Raw genomic sequence first — 18,433 nt, 5'->3', positions numbered from 1 at the left:
TCTTCACCACAACTGATCAGCTTTTATTTCTCCATCATGTGGCTTTGCAGTAACAGCATGAACATATATGAGAATTCACAGAATTCAAGATTAGAAGCATTTAGCATCCCTATGTACCATCTTTAGGTTTGTTGGTTTTTTTAATGGACAGTGCCTGGTAAATTAAGCAGCTTTATTAGAGCAAAGTCAAATTTGTATGACTTTCACTGGAGTTTTGATTTCTTTCTACATTACCTTCTTCACTTCTGGAATGGCTGTCTTTCAAAGTTGCTTATGGCTGCTGTAAATGTATATTAATTCCTTTGTGCTAAAAGACTGGAAGTACAAGAGAAATAATTTCCTTATTTACATTTTAGTTTAGTGTTACTTGTTAAAGTAACCACATCAAAATCCGTCCCTTTCATTTTCTTGACATTTTTATCAAAGAACTGCCATTTGCAAGGGGAGATTTTTTTCGGTATGGAACTGTTCAGTCACTTGCTTCAATGACTTTAAGGTTACAATAAACAGATTACTAGTAGGCTAAATATAATCTAATGGCACCACTGTCATTAGAATGGCCCCAGCCTTTTCAGACTGCTGGTAAGTGTTTTGAAGAACAAGTGTGCATATACTTAGCAGTAGATATACCCCCTGAATTCAATTGATCATTAAGGTAAGAAGGAATGACCCTCTCTGCAACTTGAGGATAACAAAGGGCATTCCGGAAGATAATGGGATACACATTCCAAAGCATTTGCCATCTTACCCAAAAATCCTTATTGCCTAATATATGGCATTTCTCACACACTCTCAAACACTTCACAAATGAGATCAGTTTCATTATCTCAGGATGGCAAATTAAAGCAAGGAGAGAAGAGGTGTTTTGACTAATCCAGGGTCAAGTTGAAGACTGTGAACAAGCAGCAGACAGAATCTAGCATTTGGTCTACTGAACATTTCCTTTCAGATGGACAGCTTTTAGCATCACCTACCTACCTCAACTCCTGGTCTTGAGCCTGGAGAATTGTTTTCCTAAGAAAAGCTGCAGTAATTTCCCATTATTCCCTACAATGGACATCTGAGCTACTACAAAAAAAAAAAAAAAAGATACAAACTTGGGTAAAACCTGTGGGCCCTGCACAGCAATTTGGCTGCCACAAAGCCTGGGTACCAGTCATTATGTGCAGACAGCATGGAGAACGAAGCTCTAGCCTGAGGCTTGCCCATGTGTCCCTGGGATGCAGGTAGCCACCTTTCAGATAGCCCACATGTGAGTAAGTGCTTGATCTTGGCCTCTGAGGATGGCAGTGACTGTCAGCAGGATCTGCCTTCCCAGGTCACTGGGCTGCCCTGTCTCAAACACCATGGGGGGGCAAGAGGCCAAGGTTCTACCTCTACACTGACTTGTGGATGGTAGCCAATGCTCTGTGGGGATGGCTAGACAGGTGGAAGAAGGCAAAGTGGCAACACAAAGGAAAACCCATCTGGGCTTCCAAAATGTGGCAAGACATCGCCACCCGGGTAAAGAAGTTGATCGTGAGAGTCCGCCGTGTAGACGCGCACGTGCCTAAGAGTTGAGCTAACAAGGAACATCGTAACAACGAACAGGGAGACCGAGCTGCCCAAGTCAAGCTGTCACAGGTAGATCCAGATTGGCAGCACGAGGGAGAGTTGTTCCTACCTCAATGAGCCCACAATGCCTCAGGTCATCAGAGCAGAGATGCCACCTACAGATGAGGGAGGGATGGATTATAACCGTGGACATTATCTCCCAGGTTATCCACAATTGTGAGACGTGCACTGCAATCAAGCAGGCTAAGAGGGTAAAGCCTCTATGGGTAAAGCCTACTACATTACACTGCCGCAGACCCGCCAAGGTAAGCGCTGTGTCCTGGGATGCTGTTCTACAAGTACTGCCAAGTAAGCACATGCAAGGGGTCACCCTCTGTTCTTGTTGCTCCCTTCTTGTACCAGATGTAACTTCCATACACCATTGTTTTGCAGCAGTGCTTTAGAAGGGCTGCTGGTGCTGTTTCAGACAGTAAGTGCCCTAGACCATAGAATGAGCAATTCCTTCTTCGCTATTCAAGTCTAGTGTTTCACTGACACTGTGAATATGTCAAAACCCTCTAAGCACTCAGCTTAGAACACCCACAAAACCTGTGACTTAATGATATCATGCCTTTTCCTCCTTCAATCTACCTTCACAATTGTTTCTCACAGAAACATCTACTTTTTTTTTAATCACTTAGCAATCTAGCAAGCATATACTCAGTTATTTTAAGCTTCTTTAAGAATGAACCATTATCTTTAGTCAGCCTAAGATTGGAGCCTGTGCATTACCTGGTTATTAGTTACAAGATGCTGAACACCGTTTCTGTTGTCATGAGTGTAATATGCTTGGTACCACCTGCCTAGATACATAAATGACCTCAGCTGCTGTAGTACATGATTCATCACACCTAAGGAAAGTGAGATGGGATGTTCCTCCTACGGTGCAGGTGGGAACAGTAGAGGAACTGAGACACAGGCAAGTGAAGTGTCTTAGCTAGAATCATGCAAAAGAGTTCTTACAAAACTGAGTTTCAGACACTGGTTTCTTGTATTTCAAGCAAATACCCTTAGCATGGACGATCTCGTAGAATTGGAATCACCATCTCATCACTGTCAAGACTTTCTTTATTCCACGCTGCTGAAGAAAATGATGGTTAACACAAGTCTTATGCTGTGTCTGTCCTTTTTCTGATGCTCTTGAATTTGCTAAACAGGATTTGCATGTGGTTTATCCTAACAAAAACCTTTGCTGGGAATATATGTTGACATTGAGTGGAACTGGAAAAAAAACAGAATTAACCTTCAGCCCTGGGTCTTGGGGACTTGAAACAGCTGGAGCACAACTGCCTTTATCTCACGGCCAGAAACAGAATGCCTTATGAGGAAATGAGAAGTTGAACGTGACTGCAAGTACCAAAACAACTCAGGGAGATGCAGCAGTTGCTTGAAAGGGATGGTATATAAAGGCTCTCTTATTTAGAGAAACGCTGTTTTCCTCAGAGGACAGTGGGATTTAATGGCATCTCTTTCTTTAGCAGCGTTTTAGACTAGGGTGGCTGTTTTCTTCCTTTGTGGAGTGGGAGGTGATACAAAGCAATTTTCATCTTGAAAGCCCTTTGCGATTATTAAGTTTTTTGAGGAAGGAATCAGCATCTGGAAACAGGCAAGTATAAGATGAAACAGACAGTGGAAACCCAGATCTGGGTGCAAAGTGAATGTTTCCATGTAAATTCAAATTCACGGGCTGTTGGAAATGGTTACTTCTTGAAGTAGCAGCTGAGGAAAGGGCCTGCAGCCCTTCTGTTATAGGCGTTTACATGTAATGAGGCAGTAAATTTGGCGATATGGCAGTCGTATGTGCTGTCAAGGCTTTTTATTCATGTGGTCGATAGAGACACAGGAGAAACTGTCAACAACTTTGGAAGCTTCTACAGAGAGCTTACCTGTGCCAGGCAACTCTGCTGGGTAAGACACATTGGGGGCACTGTTGTGAAAAGGATAGTAACAAATGTAAGTTGTTCATTTTCTGAGAGCTCTGGGTGGGTATTTGATGCAAGTCATACATTTCAACATCTTCTTTTGTAATTTTTAACCAATATGAATTGCTCCTTTTTTTTCCAGTATCAGTGACTTTTCCCCTTGCTGTGTTATCAACAGTGCTGTTTTTTAAACTGTGGCAAACAAAATAACATTTAACAGAAACTGAGACATCGCTGAGTATCAAACACTGAGGATGACACTGGGGGAATCTACATTTTTTTGCTCAACAGACTGGGTCATGAAACAGCACTGTGCACTTGACTATAGCTGCTGTCCTGAAGGCTCTGTGGATTAAGTGGGATCTCAACGTAAGAATGTTCATTAACTCAGATTCCCTGCTCCTGATTACCTTCATTTGCACATGTGGTCTTGATTCTACAATAATTAATACATATGTTTAGCTTTAAAATATCAAATAAAGTACAGGCATTGCCAAGTTCTTGGAGTCTCTGCACATGCTTAATTACTGCAGGATGGAAAACTGTAGCCACTGCACAGTGCTTAGTGGTGGAATTGGTCAGAACATTTCAGAGTAATTTTGTGGAACTCTGGCATTTCTGAAAGAAAATATTTTTGCCTAGTCCTGCTTATCAGATGTTTCTCCACATCATCTTCTTGATTTCATCTTTCTTACGTGGATATTTTAATCTCAGATTTTAGCCTTTTAGCCACTTCCCTACTGAATATGCTGTTGATCTGGGAGCCAAACCCTGTACACTTAGCATGTTACTGTTCATTAAAAATAGCCTAATTAGGCAGTGATGTGAGGAGCCATAAAGACAGCCTGGCTAGGAAAGAAAATTACTGAACAAAAGATATTGTCTACTCAAAAAACTGACAGAGAAAGGGCTGCCAGCCTGGAAATGTGAGCCTGGGGACTAGCCCTGTGAACTGTTGAAAAACATCCTTGAGAAGTGCAGCTGGTCTCTTTGAAGTGCAGCCGAGGTACCTAGAAACCAGAAACATCCAAAGATACCACCGATAAACACCAAACAAAGAGACTGTAATGTCAGTTTGTCATCTGAAGGTGGAAAACAGTCTGAAAAAATAAACTTGCTCTGAAGGAACAGAAAACACCAGCCCCAACTGGCTGGTACAGGTGAAAAACATAAATTTATTAAATGTAGATTAATGTTTAATTAAATGTAATTAAATGTAAACAGGATCTATTGGCTGTTCCATGTCCTACTCCCTCTTATGAGTCTGTGATATAAAAAGGACCTAATGTTTATCCAAAAATGAGCTGCTGTCTGAGAACTTCTTGGTTGAATCCCACGCAAACTTTCTATAAGCTCTTGAACTCTCCCCAGGGACACCTGGTTATAAAAGGATTCTGTGATGTAGATCATTTTGGAAATGGGACTCTGTCAGGTGTCTTATAGGCTTGGCCCATCCTCACCTCTTTTGAGCTGGGTTCATTCTGCTCTGGTATCAAGTTGTTCCCCCTTTTGGGATCCTTTGGCTCCTTCTGACATCTGCCTAATTCACTTCAATATCAATAGCATTAATATTCATATAAATACTCATAAATATATCTGCTGTTATATCATCGATAAGTTTGCTTCATTCATGATAAACTGTAGCAATCTGAAATAGTATGTAGATACTTGGCTGCTGCTGTCACTGATTGTACTATAGTACTGACTGATGCTATTATTGATTGATACCATACTATTGCTTGATACCATTGATTGCTGATAGTAATTTGTAATAGCTTGATATATATTCATTCATATTCATTTTATTAATCATAGGCATGTTTCCTAATGGCAATTTCTGTGGTATTTGTGGTAATCTGTAATAAAGTAGAGAAATTTAGAGGACAAAGCTTTTATGTCCTTGTGTATTACAGAATCCTACAAACCCACAATTATTATCTCTCCACACCTGAAGCCAGTTAACCTTTTAAGTGGTGACAGGCAGAAACCGGCCTTTTGCTCTGTGATTTAAAACTCTTGGTATGGTGGAGTCCAAGTCCAGACATTTTAGACAGAAACTGTTTCCCTGGCGGTGAGTGTTGCTTTCTGGTCAGAGATGTCCTTCCCTCCCAACATACCCTTTTCATGTGTCTGCCCTCATGCAGAGATGCAAACTAGTCCCTCTTCTGGTGAAACTGTACAGCTTGTCTTGTCTGTCTCTAGCACCATAGCTGGCAGTGGGAACTGATGTCTACAGCTATAGGAAGCTGTATACTTAAAGACTGTGCTTTAATCCGTAGGTCTTTGTTTAATATTTGGCCAAGAAGCTACTTTTCCTTAAGTCGGGATAACTGGGAATTTGTTTTAGTTTTTTTAATTGTTTGGGGGTTTTTTTACAAAAATAACGCCTTACTAAAAACTCAACAATTGAATTGTCTGTGTTACTATTGGCTTCTAGCAAATGCTTGGACTTCTTGTGTTGATCTGTTTGCTGAAGTGATCAGTCATTTGGGGGGAATTCTGTTCAGTATTAAGATCTAAAAGAGCCTGTTCTAAAATAACTTAGCTTTTCCTTTCCTGAGAGCAGGAGGCATGAGAACGGGTGCTTCTCTGTTCTAACTTGACAGCTGAAAAGTGTGACTTGGCTTTCCTGTTTAATCTTTTACTCCTGCTTGGATGGAGTTTAAAAGAAACCTGAAAAGTGTTTATTATCAACTACTCACAGCCATGAAATTAGGCAAACACATGTTTGGCAGTGCAACGCAAGCTTATGAGGGAGGAGGCTGTGAAGATTTAGAATATCTGCTGTCTCAACTCTGTTTGCTTCAGAGAAACAGAGAAAAGATTGACAGCCATTCCTCAACTGACTTGCATAACTTAACTTTTTTTTTTCATCATGCTCTTTTATTATGCTATGGGGTTTTTTATTTTGTATGTCATCCTTGAAGCAGGATGCCAAGCAATTGCAATTCTTCATGGATTTCAGGTATATTACTGTTTTGCTAACAGAAGAGGAAGCTTATGATAAGTCATCTTTCCTTTAAAGCTGGAATTTGGTACCCTCAATTTTCCTAATCCTGGAGCTGTCTCATCAGTTTTGATGGAAGTAACTCACTAAGGAATATATCACCAGCCTTTTAGACTAAGACAGGCTGGAGGGACAACTGTAGAGAGGAAATCTGGAATGTAGGGAGAAGTAATTTGATACAGTTCAGTAGGATTTGATATTTATTCTTGTTCCCTTACAGAAATAGTTCAAAATGGCCTGCGTGGGAAAAAAGAAATGTGTGAGCTTAAATACATCTGTACCTGATGAAAACCATTACTTTGCATCTCCCAGGGAGGGGAGATGTGAGATGAAGCCTGTTTGCTAGCATCTTCTCGTGTGTCCCAGGGGTGCAACGTCAAACATTCAGTTTTGCTACATTGGTGATTTTTTGCCATGTAACTCTTAACATTGGGTTAGTAAGGAGTTTGTGCTGTTCTCTGCTTCTTCCAAGGATTTATCTGGTTTGCAGTTTTCTTGCAATGAAATAGCTACCGAGAAGAGGGAAGGGCTTATTTGGCAAAGTTGATCTATTTGACTAAATTGATGACTTTCAAGGCAAAGAAAAAGAAGTCAAAACACTTCCAATCCTTCAGTTTTCCCAAAGAACATTATTTGGTGCTCTATTTAACAAAATAATACGCTGTTGACTAAAACACAGCCTGACTTATAACTGTACTCATCTGCTTCAGAACAGCAAATAGTGAAGTATGGATATCTGTCTTACACAAGGTCCTGTTCCTGGCTGGGCTATTCAGACCAGCAGCTAAAACAGGTTTGAATGTTCAATCCTGTAATGGTAAGATTTTAAATGGTATGTGGAGTGGGGAATGCTAACAGATGATGATGAATTCTCACTGCTTGTCCTAAACACTTAGAAGTTTAGCTGGGCTGACTGAAAACGTAACATAGCAGATCCATTTGGGGAAGTAAAAAAGTGGGCTCAATACCATTCCAGTAGTTTTCCCAGTAAGGCAGCGTGTTACAGTCTGGTTTATGATTGAGGATATACCCAAGGAAGTAAGGTGAAAAGGAAGTCTCTTTATTGGTATATTGTGTGTAACAGTGAGTTTACATGGGTGCAGCTGTGTTGGCTTAAGCAAGGAGCTTATCCACATAGGGATTCTCAGGAGAGTGATATGAATTAACCACAAGTCTGATCATTAAGAGAGTTAAAGAAACACATAAAATTTGTGCTTGGATATCATGGCTAGGCTTTGCAAATGAACGTTTGAGAAGGATTCTATCCACGCTTGCTACAAGCACGCTGATGGCTAAAAAGGCCAATGAGAGACAGCTATGTTGAGAAACACAGTGCCTTAACCTGCAGTAACTTCATGGATGAGAAATGAGGATATCTCCTTCAGAGGCAACATGAACCTCAACATTTAAGAAATGCTGGTTTATTCTAGAACTTCTGGCTGCCTACACTTTGAGGGATACTCTGAAACTGTCAGCTGTAGAGGACCCTCGGCTTCCCTTGTAAACAGCATCCTTATTTCCAGAGAGTGTTTGTGCTTGACTTTCTGTGACAGCTTATTGGTGTCAGATTAAGTTAATATAGCTGGGATGTTTCTTTTGGAAAATATACACCTTGGTTTACCTACAAATAGTGTTGCCAGTTCAGGGGATGTTCATACCTAGATAAGAAAAATTTGTCATATGTTGTAGCTGGCTGGGTTGAGGGGTTTGGTTCAGCTGGATGTTATGGATACATCTGATCTCATTTTCTGATTTTTTTTTCCTAGCTACTTCTGAAGAAGAAATAAAAAGCTTATTCTAATTATTTGTAAAGTAATATTATCTGAGATGCAGTGTGGTAGAGTTATTTAGAGGTATATAATTAATTGACATAACTTTGCTTGCAGTTACACACATAGGCCTTGAGGCTGCACAATATATTTAGTGTTGTTATTCTTCTGTGTTTTGTGCTTTGAAGAGTTGAACCAGGCCTAGTCTAACTCTTTCAGTCTATGATACGGGCACTGATGACTTTGCTTCTGTATCTCTCCCAGACACTCCTCCTTTCTCCTACTGCATAATGCTGCATTGCAGGAAAACAGTAATAGTGTGGCAAAGCTGAGGGCTGATCACAAATGAGGATAAACATGTTTCCGTTGATTTATGAAAAACCATTGCTGTTTTATTTTCAGAGTAGGATGAAGCTTATTCACAAGAGAGGAGAAGTAATAAGAAAGATCTTTCTGTAAGGCAGTGATGTTAAAATTGTAAATTCTAGTTTATGGATTCCAGTTTACTGCCGCATTAATCATTCAGAAGTGATCCACATCTTGTTCCAAGTATGCATATGGGTTCAAAGTAAAGGTTGGTGAATATCTACAGGATGATATTTACAGATGCAGATTTATATGAGAAATGACTGACCCAAATGAAATAACTGTGGATATCACTTTTTGCTACTATACTATGTTATTTTCTATTTAAAACCATTAGACGAAATATGTCTCATTATAAGCTTTTATTGGCAAATATTTTTTCTTCCTTCTTCAAATCCTGAATAATGATGGCAACAAATGTTGATACAATTCAACAAAGAGCAGTATTGGATATCACCAAAGTAGATGTATTAATAAGAATTATATCATGTGTTTCTCTGCCAAAAATTTGAGTATGCAGGGGAACCCCACTACCACGATTGTCTGGTAGAAGATTTTAATTGTCTTTTATATCCAAGGAGGCTTCCAGAGCCTATTAGTATTTTTCACCAATATTTGGTCAAAAATAAGTTGGAAAATATGTTATTCAAACTAAAATATTTGGATGAAAAGGAATAATTAGATGGAAGTCACATGTTTTTATTTGGAACTGTTACTTTGTTGACTTTGTTGACTGCTATGGCCCATGTGTTCACTGACCTGCCACAGCTGCTGCACTGACCCTCTGCAGTGCAGCACGAAGCTTTCATGGGGTGTGAAACGCCATGGAATGCAGAACCAAGAACTCTGTGAATACAGAATGGCAAGGACTATAAGAGCCTGCAGAGGAACTATTGTGTAATTTTCATATGTTTTATCTTTTTATAGGAAGAAAACTTCTCCCTTGTGTGGGAGAGAAATGCTGCTTAATAAACTCATCTTATTTAAAGTACTTCATTTTTTTTGTCAAGACGCTTTTCTACTGAAAATTTCAGGCAGCCATGACCATGTTTTAGGGTGCTTTACTCAAGTATATGCTGTCAAGATACACTCATTCCCACAGAATACTGTGCTGTACTGTTGCAGTCCGAAATTTGGATACCAACAGAAAAGGAACTGCTAGGATTAAACAGGAAACCTTGGACCACAGAGGCTGGGGAAAAAACCCACCATCTAAAAGACCAGAAAAGATCCATTGTCCTGATAAACCCCAGCAGGTTGTAGAGAGACTTTGCACGATGCTATCAGATATCCCATTGTTTTCTCCCTCCCTGTGTAAATCCTTCTTTCCGGTAAAGCTGATCACCCTTCCTCAATGTAATCCTGCTTACTGGAAATATCAACCCTTTTCCCCCAAAATGTAAATACTGTATCCAAGAAATATAAAATCATTTTTCCCCTCATGTCACCCCTGTTACTGGAAATGCTAACAGATTGTGGAAACCCCTGTTTGGAATAACCCTGCCTCCTCATTAGCATGTAAGCCCCCAAGACCCTTAAATAGCACTCACGTGTTCAATACATCACTCCAGTTTTTACCTCCATATCTTGGATCATGATAGCTTTGTTAGACCATTACACTGTACTTCCTACAGGTCCTGATCTGCTTGGTTCAAACTGAGTCTGGATGTTGATACAGTCATTGCAACTCTGCACAAGTGTGGCCAAAAGCACAGTGCAGACAGAATGGCAATTCCAACTTTTCACTTGCTTTCTATTTCCTGAGTTTCTATAAATTTTGCAGAAAAAATCCTTCACTATATTTGATTCTTATGTTCCTTATCCCCAGATGCTGAATGCAGAGCAAAAATGGGAAGTAAAGGAAGCAATAGAGTGGGTCACTAAACCAGCTGAGTGTAAACCCTCATGGACTAAGAAACCAACTTTTCCAGATGAGGATATGCATTTCCAGATGGGATATGCAACCATTTCAAAGCTTGGAAATTTAATATTTTATTTCAATAATACTGCAGTGACTCCAGTCAGTACTGTAATGTAATGTTGATACTGTTCAGATAATGTTGATACATATTCAGAGTTCAGATTGAACTAGTGATTCAGAATAGCATTAAATATATTTGCTACATGATCTTGATACACATTCTCCACCTGTATTCCCTTAAGTTTAAAAAAAATAGTTTCTTTCTTAAAACAATACTTAAAAGTATTGTGATGCCTACATGAGGAAGGCAGCTGACATTTAGTATCAAATGGAAATGGACTTTTTTAAATGTGTGGGTTCTGGTGAAATTGGAAATTTGGTTCAGAATTTGTGCTCCAAATACACTATACATAGCAGCACTGTTATAACCCCAGATGTACAATATGTGAATTTCTTTATTGCTCTGAACACCCTGTTATATAATTCTTTACATTGCTTTTAGAGCAGAGAAAGCAGAAAAAAAATCCATAAAAAGTTTTATCACATATGTTACATTTGCTATAAAATAAGTAGAAAACAGTATACTGCATCAACTGTTATTCCATCTTTTGTGCTACCGAGTAGCTCCACTGGGAATTAAAAAAAAAAAAAACAAAACAGAAGTAAGTCTTGAATGTTTATTTCCTCACAGGCCTTAGCACTTCTAGGAACTGGTGCAGCAATGACAAAACATGTAAGTGTATGTATAAGTGCTTTGGGCTTTTTCCTAATTACTATTTGTTTAATGCATCTACTGCATGACCTTTGGAGCAGGTGCCAGAACTCCTTTACATTCCTCAAATAAGCTGAAAATCATTTGATCTCTACTTCAGTTATTTCCTACCAAGGTTACCTCACTCCACCTTATCTACCTGGTTCATTCTTCTCACACACAGTTTCTGTGAACAACCTGGAAATATCTGATCTTTTAAATTATTATTATGAAAGTAATTGCTGAAATTTCATATTCTTACGTCAGTGAGAAATTCAAAACAATGCATCTGTGATTGTGATTGCCCATATGAAAGGCAGAAAAGCAAGGTACAAAGACTAAGTCCATGCTTCTTGCTCTGTGAAGAACACTGAAGCTCCATGAGATAGCTTAGATAACATCTGTGCAGGCTGGTATAGGCTGAACAGTGTGGTCTGTGGAGAACTGCAGGGTTGCTGAAGCTGATATGCCCTGTAGCCCAAGGATAATTATCCAGCTCCCATTTTCATTTTGGTCTGTGCTCCAGCGAGAGTTTTGCTCCAGCGAGAGTTTTGCTTAGCACAGTAGTGCATATTTAGACATGACCTTGCAGTGGCTATGTGAAGGACTACGTTTTAGAGTGGAGAGGTTTCAGGCTCCTCTTCTTGTATTAGCTCTGTTTGTGCTGTCCCAACTCAACTGTAAATATCAAAATCCCAGAGAACAATGCTATTAGCAAACTGCAAGTCACCCACCTCTCAATGGCACCAGGGGCACTGTCAGGGGTGCAGGGAGGGCTGGGGAGCCACGAGCCCACAGCACAGCTGGCAGGGCAGGTCTGAGAGCAACAACCACAGTCAACTGCGAAGGTTACCAGAGGAGGCCATCGTGAGAAGACCACTCTGAGGAAAGGGACCAGGGCCATACGCAGACCAGCGACTATCAGCCTGTCCATGGGGATGAAGTCAGACTCAGGGCAAGCTGGACAGTCAGTCTGTGTTTCAGGGTCCAGATAGTGAGGTCCATGGCTTGGCGCGGGTACGATATGATAGAAGATGCACGCACCTGGGGGTAGCTCAGGCAGGGACTGGGGGCCATGTCCTGAGCTGAGATGGTGTGATGGGGGAAGGCTGCCAGTGAGGCTGGACAGGGCCAGCAGGGCCAATCCCACCCTCAGTGCCCTGGCAGAAGCTACTCCCCAGAGGGATGTGTCCTCCCACCTAACAGACAACTGGGCTCTGATGAGTCTTGCTGAAGAGTGATTTAATTGCTGTGGGATGTAGGGGGCATTTCAGGGGACACAGAGCCAGGGCAGGGAGACAGAAATGGGAAAGGGGCATGGCAGGGATTGTTGGAGCCAGGTGGGGGGCTCAGGCAGACCCTGAGTACCCCCAGAGGCCTGACAAGCTTGGGGGTGGGGGTCAAAGGGGGGGTTCTCAGATGGCCTCTGAAGAGTCCCAAAGTCCCCCCGTGAGGGGTTTAGGCAGAAGCCAGTGCTGTAGGAGGGTGTGCTGGTTTTAGCTAAGGTAATTTTCTTCCCAGTGGCTAGTATGGAGCTGTGTTTTGGATTTGTGCTGAACACAGTGTCGATAATATAGAGATGTTTTTGTTATTGCTGAGCAGTGCTTACACAGAGCCAAGGCCTTTTCTGCTTCTTGTGCTGCCACTGTGGTGAGAAGGTTGGGGTTGAATGGGAGGTTGAGAGGAGACATAGCCAGGACAGGTGATCCAAACTGACCAAAGGGGTATTCCACACCATATGACATCCTGCTCAGTATATAAAGTGGGCAGAAGAAGGAGGAAGGGGGGGACATTTGGAGTGATGGTGTTTGTCTTCTCAAGTAACTGTTAAGTGTGGTGGGGCCCTGCTTACCTGGAGATGGCTGAACACCTGCTTGCCCATGGGAAGCAGTGAATTAATTCTTTGTTTCGTTTTCCTTGAGTATGTGGCTTTTGCGTTCCCTATTAAACTGTCTTTACCTCAAACCATGAGTCTTCTGGCTTTCTTCCAGTTCTCTCCCCAGTCCTGCTGGCGGGGGAGTGAGCGATTGTCTGTGGTGGTGCTTCCTGTCTGGCCAGGATTAAATTACAGTGGAGGGTTAGAGCCCAGAGCCAGGCCAGGTTTGTAGAGCAAGGTCTTGTGCAGCCATGGGCCTAGCTCTGCAGTGCTGGCTTAGGGCTTGAGGCAGCCTGGCAGGCAGGATGCCACAGAGGCCAGCTGCTTCCAGGAACTGCCAGGGATCCCCATGGGGACAGCAGGGCAGAGGCCTCCCAGCCAGGCTCATCCCTCCATTCGGGAGCAGGGGTGACAGGGGACAGTGGGGTAGCCCCAGCCCCAAGCACTGGGCATCTCCCTGGGGATAAGGATGGGTATGGGTAGAGGCCAGGCAGTGAGGGGAACTATGGTCAGACGTGGCCCAGTGTGTGTCCAGCCAGGCTGGGTGTTGGTCCATGGCCAGACACATCCACAGCTGTAGCAGAGCTGGAATCAGGTACACCATGTGGTGGGTTGACCTTGGCTGGATGCCAGGTACCCACCCAGCCACTCTATCACTCCCCTTCCCAGCTAGACAGATGAGAGAGTAAGATGGAAAAAAACTCGTGGGTACGGATAAGGCAGTTTATTGAAGCAGAAGCCAGGCGAAAGCTTGCATGCGAAAGCAAAGTGAAAGATAACACAGTTTATTCTCTACTTCCCATGAGCAGTGATGGTCGGCCGCTCCTGAGAAGCAGGGTTTCAGCACACGTGACAATTCCTCAGCAGGCAGCCATTGGAGACAATGAATGTCCACCTTCCTGCTCCTTGCCTCAACTTTTATATCTGAGCTGACATCATATGGTATGGAATATCCCTTTGGTCAGTTTGGGTCAGCTGGCCTACTTGTGTCCCCTCCCAGGATCTTGCCCTCAACTGAGGAAGGAATGTTACAGTGCTGATGCTGTGCCTGTCCTGCTCATCAGTATCCAAAACACCAGTGTGTTATCTATCAACTCCCTTCCAGCTACCAATGCAAAGCACAGCACTGTGAGGGCTACTATGGGGAAATGAACTCCAGCTCAGCCAGACCCAATACAACCTGCTATTCAACCCTGGCAGAAACTAAGGCCCGTGGACAGAGGGAGTGAGCCCCAGGTGAGACTGGTCATGGTGAGGTCTGTCAGTGCACTCAGTGCCCTGCCTGTCCTAAGGAGGAATTTGTCCAGTACATATGCAGCTATTTTAAAAGGTTGAAACCTGTTCTTTGCCCCAAGGAAACTCATTGCTGGTATTAGTACTTAAGTCACTGCCATCAGCTATAATTAAATTCATTTTGCATGAAATATTTTTAATGAGTCCAAAGACCAGAATCAACCCTTGGATATATCATAAATAGCAAGGTATCAGTAGACAGCTTGGTACCTTTTAGAATACCAGTCTCCAGCCTAAAGTAAACTGTTTTTTAATTGCATCCATCCTTTTTCTGAGTAATGACACCAAATCTACAAAGCCAAACAATGTAAATTAACAAATTCTCGGTTCTCTGCAGCAATTGGAAACAACAGTGATGGCATTAGCATAATTTCTCTGCCGGTTTCTCATGCCAAGTCCTGCTATCAACATATTTAATTGTACTTCTCGCTCTCAGCTGTTGTCTACCAGTAGATAGGACACCTAATTTGCAGAGGGGGGTGTTTTATAATGAATGTCTATTAGGATGGGTTTGAATTACCCATTAGTATAGCCTTGCTTTACAAATTAAAGGCTGGTCCTGAATACTGGCTTTACTTGATGGTTTGTATAACCTTTCTCTTCTTTTCACCATAACATCCAAGAACCACATAAGCATTTAATGTATTTATATACAGAACTCTCCATTGAATAAATGGAATACACTTATGTGTACTAGAAACATGGGAAATTAATATGAGGCCTTAACTGACTGAACAGCTTAGCCCAGTTCCAGACAGGAAATCTCTAGCACAGCTAGAAATTGAATCCTGACTCTCATCCAAGTGTATCTCCTCTACAAGTCCATCTCTCATCTGGCTGGAGTAGTCTCCAGGAGGAATGATTTCCTACAGCAGAATCACTGCTATATTCACTTTAGCTGTCTCAAAATGGGAATAGCTGCTCATTCACCAAGGCGAGAACAGCCCAAAGCTGTGCAGTCCTGAGCATGCTGAATCCTATCCCCAGAGTACCCCAAGTTCCTGTCTGTGGACACAGTTAGGTGACCAAAGGGGTGTGTGTTGGCTCCTAAAGGGGCCCAAACGTTAAAAAGATTTTGAGGCAATCTGTGAGGCAATTATCTGGCAGAGCTGCCAGATCACTTTATGTGAGCATTACATAATCGTTTCACTACAAACTCAGCGTGCCTTTGTGGACGTTAAACTCGTGTCCCTGGCCTAGAATGGAACAGCCATTTTGACTCGGTGCTTTCACTTCACTTTCACTTACGCGATTCAACATCCAGTTAAGGGGCAGTAATTTCCAAACTCATTCCAGGACGACTATGCCCTTTGGCACACATTGATTTTTTTTTTCACTGTACCTCACTTCATTGTGTCAGGTGTAGTGCTCCTAATATTACAAGTACAAGCTGATTTTTAATACTGGCAACATCCCTGACGTTCACTTCAACCAAATCCTTATGTGATCTGTCATTTAAATGGAGTAATTAAAATAATTTGGATTTACAGAGACACACACAGGAGGGACAGTGTACAAATGTTTTTGTATGAGTTGCCAGCAGCTCTTGGAATATGTTAATTTGGGAGACTTCAGGTCTTAACTTTTCATTTTTTCCCTTACACTGCCACAACAGAGTGATATTTAAACAGCTTCTACAAGCCAAGGCCTTGAGTTATTTCCAAACTGACAGCTGCAGTCTGGGAAGAGTGAATGAAAACTTGTCTACGCTGCTGATGGCCAAACAGTTCCAGAGTAAGGTTCTTCAAAATGCAGCAGCAATGAGAAAATTTCCCTCTCCCCACCCTTCAAGCCACTCTGATTAGTTTCTTCAGCTATCATGCCTGTGATTTCTGAGCATAAGCTTGCATGCACTGCTGTAAAATTCTTTGTTTCATGTCATGCTGTGGGGCTGATCAAAAGGCTTTGGATGTCTTGGTGTGGCACTGTCATCTCTAGTATGGACATACCTAAGTATCTAAAAGGCTTGAAAACAGGTTAGTTATAAAAAAAAAAATGCAGTAGCAACTGGTTACAGTGATTGTTCTTTGTTTTCTGAAAAAATATGTTGCTACATGATGGTCACAGCATAAATTTGTGTTGCTACTCCACAAGCCCACCTTCCTGTGGTCTACAAAGGGAAGGCAGAGAGCAGGTTAGACTTCAAGCAGGTGAAAGTGAACCATTTGTGGTTTTGATAAAGGCACTTGAAACTTGGGCTGCATTCCATATTCAGATACCAGTCACTATGGTGGCAAACTCACCAAACCAGGCTCATTATTAGACTGTTGATTTTGATGGTTAATCAGACAGATGTTTGTCTCAAAATTCAGAAGCTGTTCTTTCTTTTCTGACCTTTCACCTGTCATTATCAAAAAACTAATATTCTTTGTGGTATCGCAGTAAGACAATTTTGCAACATATCAAAACATGTCAGAAATAATATGGGTAAAGAAAGCTTGTCTAAGGCAGTCGAAAGTAAAGTTGGTATTTGACCAAAGTGGTAAGAAATTTCAATGCTACCTCCAAGTTATTGAATTGCCCTTGGAAAGCGGAGAAATGATACAAAGATGCGTCTGGAGGAAAAATTACAGAAGAGGGGAAACTCTTCAAGTCCAAATGGTGAGGCAGAACGAATGTAGCAGTCAACAGGGCAAATGGCAAAGACTCAGAAATACTACAGATATGCAGAGCTGGTAAGGAACTGACTTCTAATTCCACCTGTAGAGCTCTAAGTCATCAGCAGGGGAGAGTGAGGAACTGGGAGCTTTTGGGACAGCTTATTCGTCAGGAAATAAGTCCAAGAACAACCCCTTCTCTCAGCAGGCCTACGGGTCCCTTTCACAGCTTCCCAAAATGATCTAGCAATGTCCCATGTTTTGTCTAAAATACTGCTCTGAATATGGCCTGCAGTCATACTAGTCATCTTTGCAGCAGTGAACAGTGTTCACATTCTGCAAATCAAAATTCCTCGAGTACCTCCTGTTTAAGCCTATATATTCAAATCCTTTGAATATTCATTTCTTTTTGCATGAAATCTCATAGAAGTCTCATACCTATGAATTTTAAAATGTATTATCACTTTTATTCACATTAAAGTGTGCTGTGTGAAGGCTGCTTTTTACATCTTTCTCATCTTTTGAGCACTGTAAACCTTCTTGGTCTTCAAGGTACAAGCTTCACTTCAATAACTGCTATTGGCAGTAAATTGTGCTGACAAAGGAAAACAATGAATTTGTAGTTAATTCTTACACTAAAAAGTAGTAGCTCTTCCAGAGCGATATATATTGGTCTGTCAGGGCATGCTATGTATGTCCATACACCTAACTCCTCTGTAATTTATGAAAGGAAATAAATTATTCCCATTCTGAATTCTTCTCTTGGCTAGGTATTCCTATCCTGGATAACTTCCCTGAGACTGCTAATTCCCACTACTCAAGCCCTGAGGCCAACATTTTATTTCACATCCTCACTTGCTAAAATGTCCTGCAGATTCCACCTTATCTGCAGTGTTACATAAAGTGGTTTCCAGCAAAAGAAACTTAACTTGCTAAGTGTAGGCAGAACTGTTAAGTGAATTTGCAACTTAAACTGTTTTTTTGTACTTTAGAGGACTGTAAAACCACTCAAGAACCTTTAACTTACAAAAGTATGCACATGGTAAGTGGCTGACAACCTACAGCTGGGATGTATCATTAATGTAGAAGACACCTGGACTATCTGAACTGGGTGACTTTAAAATATAAGACTAGTAGAGCTGAGATGGAATTTATTAGGAGGAGCACGTGACATAACTGAATGAATGTAATTAAAGCACACTGATTATCAAATTCTTAGAATTATCTGAAATCATACACTTTTCCAATATTTACAAGTTTACTGACTTTAAAATTTAATCAAAAAATTACTATGCATTTCTCCATGTGTTCAAATATGTATTGAATATGCCATGTCTG

At 41.4% G+C, this 18,433-nt stretch overlaps 1 protein-coding gene across 1 annotated transcript; it reads left to right on the top strand.

The window, feature by feature from the left end:
- The first annotated feature begins 6,469 nt into the window (after window positions 1-6,469).
- Window positions 6,470-17,552, top strand: ENOSF1 (enolase superfamily member 1). Its single transcript, XM_039379058.1, is given in 5 exon segments — window positions 6,470-6,513; window positions 6,738-6,781; window positions 7,233-7,315; window positions 10,486-10,691; window positions 16,039-17,552. Coding segments are annotated over 5 exon segments (642 nt in total). The 3' UTR covers window positions 16,304-17,552.
- The last annotated feature ends 881 nt before the right edge of the window (window positions 17,553-18,433 follow it).

This window comes from Pipra filicauda, unplaced genomic scaffold (genome assembly GCF_003945595.2).
Source record: "Pipra filicauda isolate LSUMZ 115617 unplaced genomic scaffold, ASM394559v2 scaffold154_size2910363_pilon, whole genome shotgun sequence".
Classification (NCBI taxonomy): Eukaryota; Metazoa; Chordata; class Aves; order Passeriformes; family Pipridae; genus Pipra; species Pipra filicauda.
Note: the sequence above shows the minus strand (reverse complement) of the source record. Positions and strands in the feature narration are given on the sequence as shown.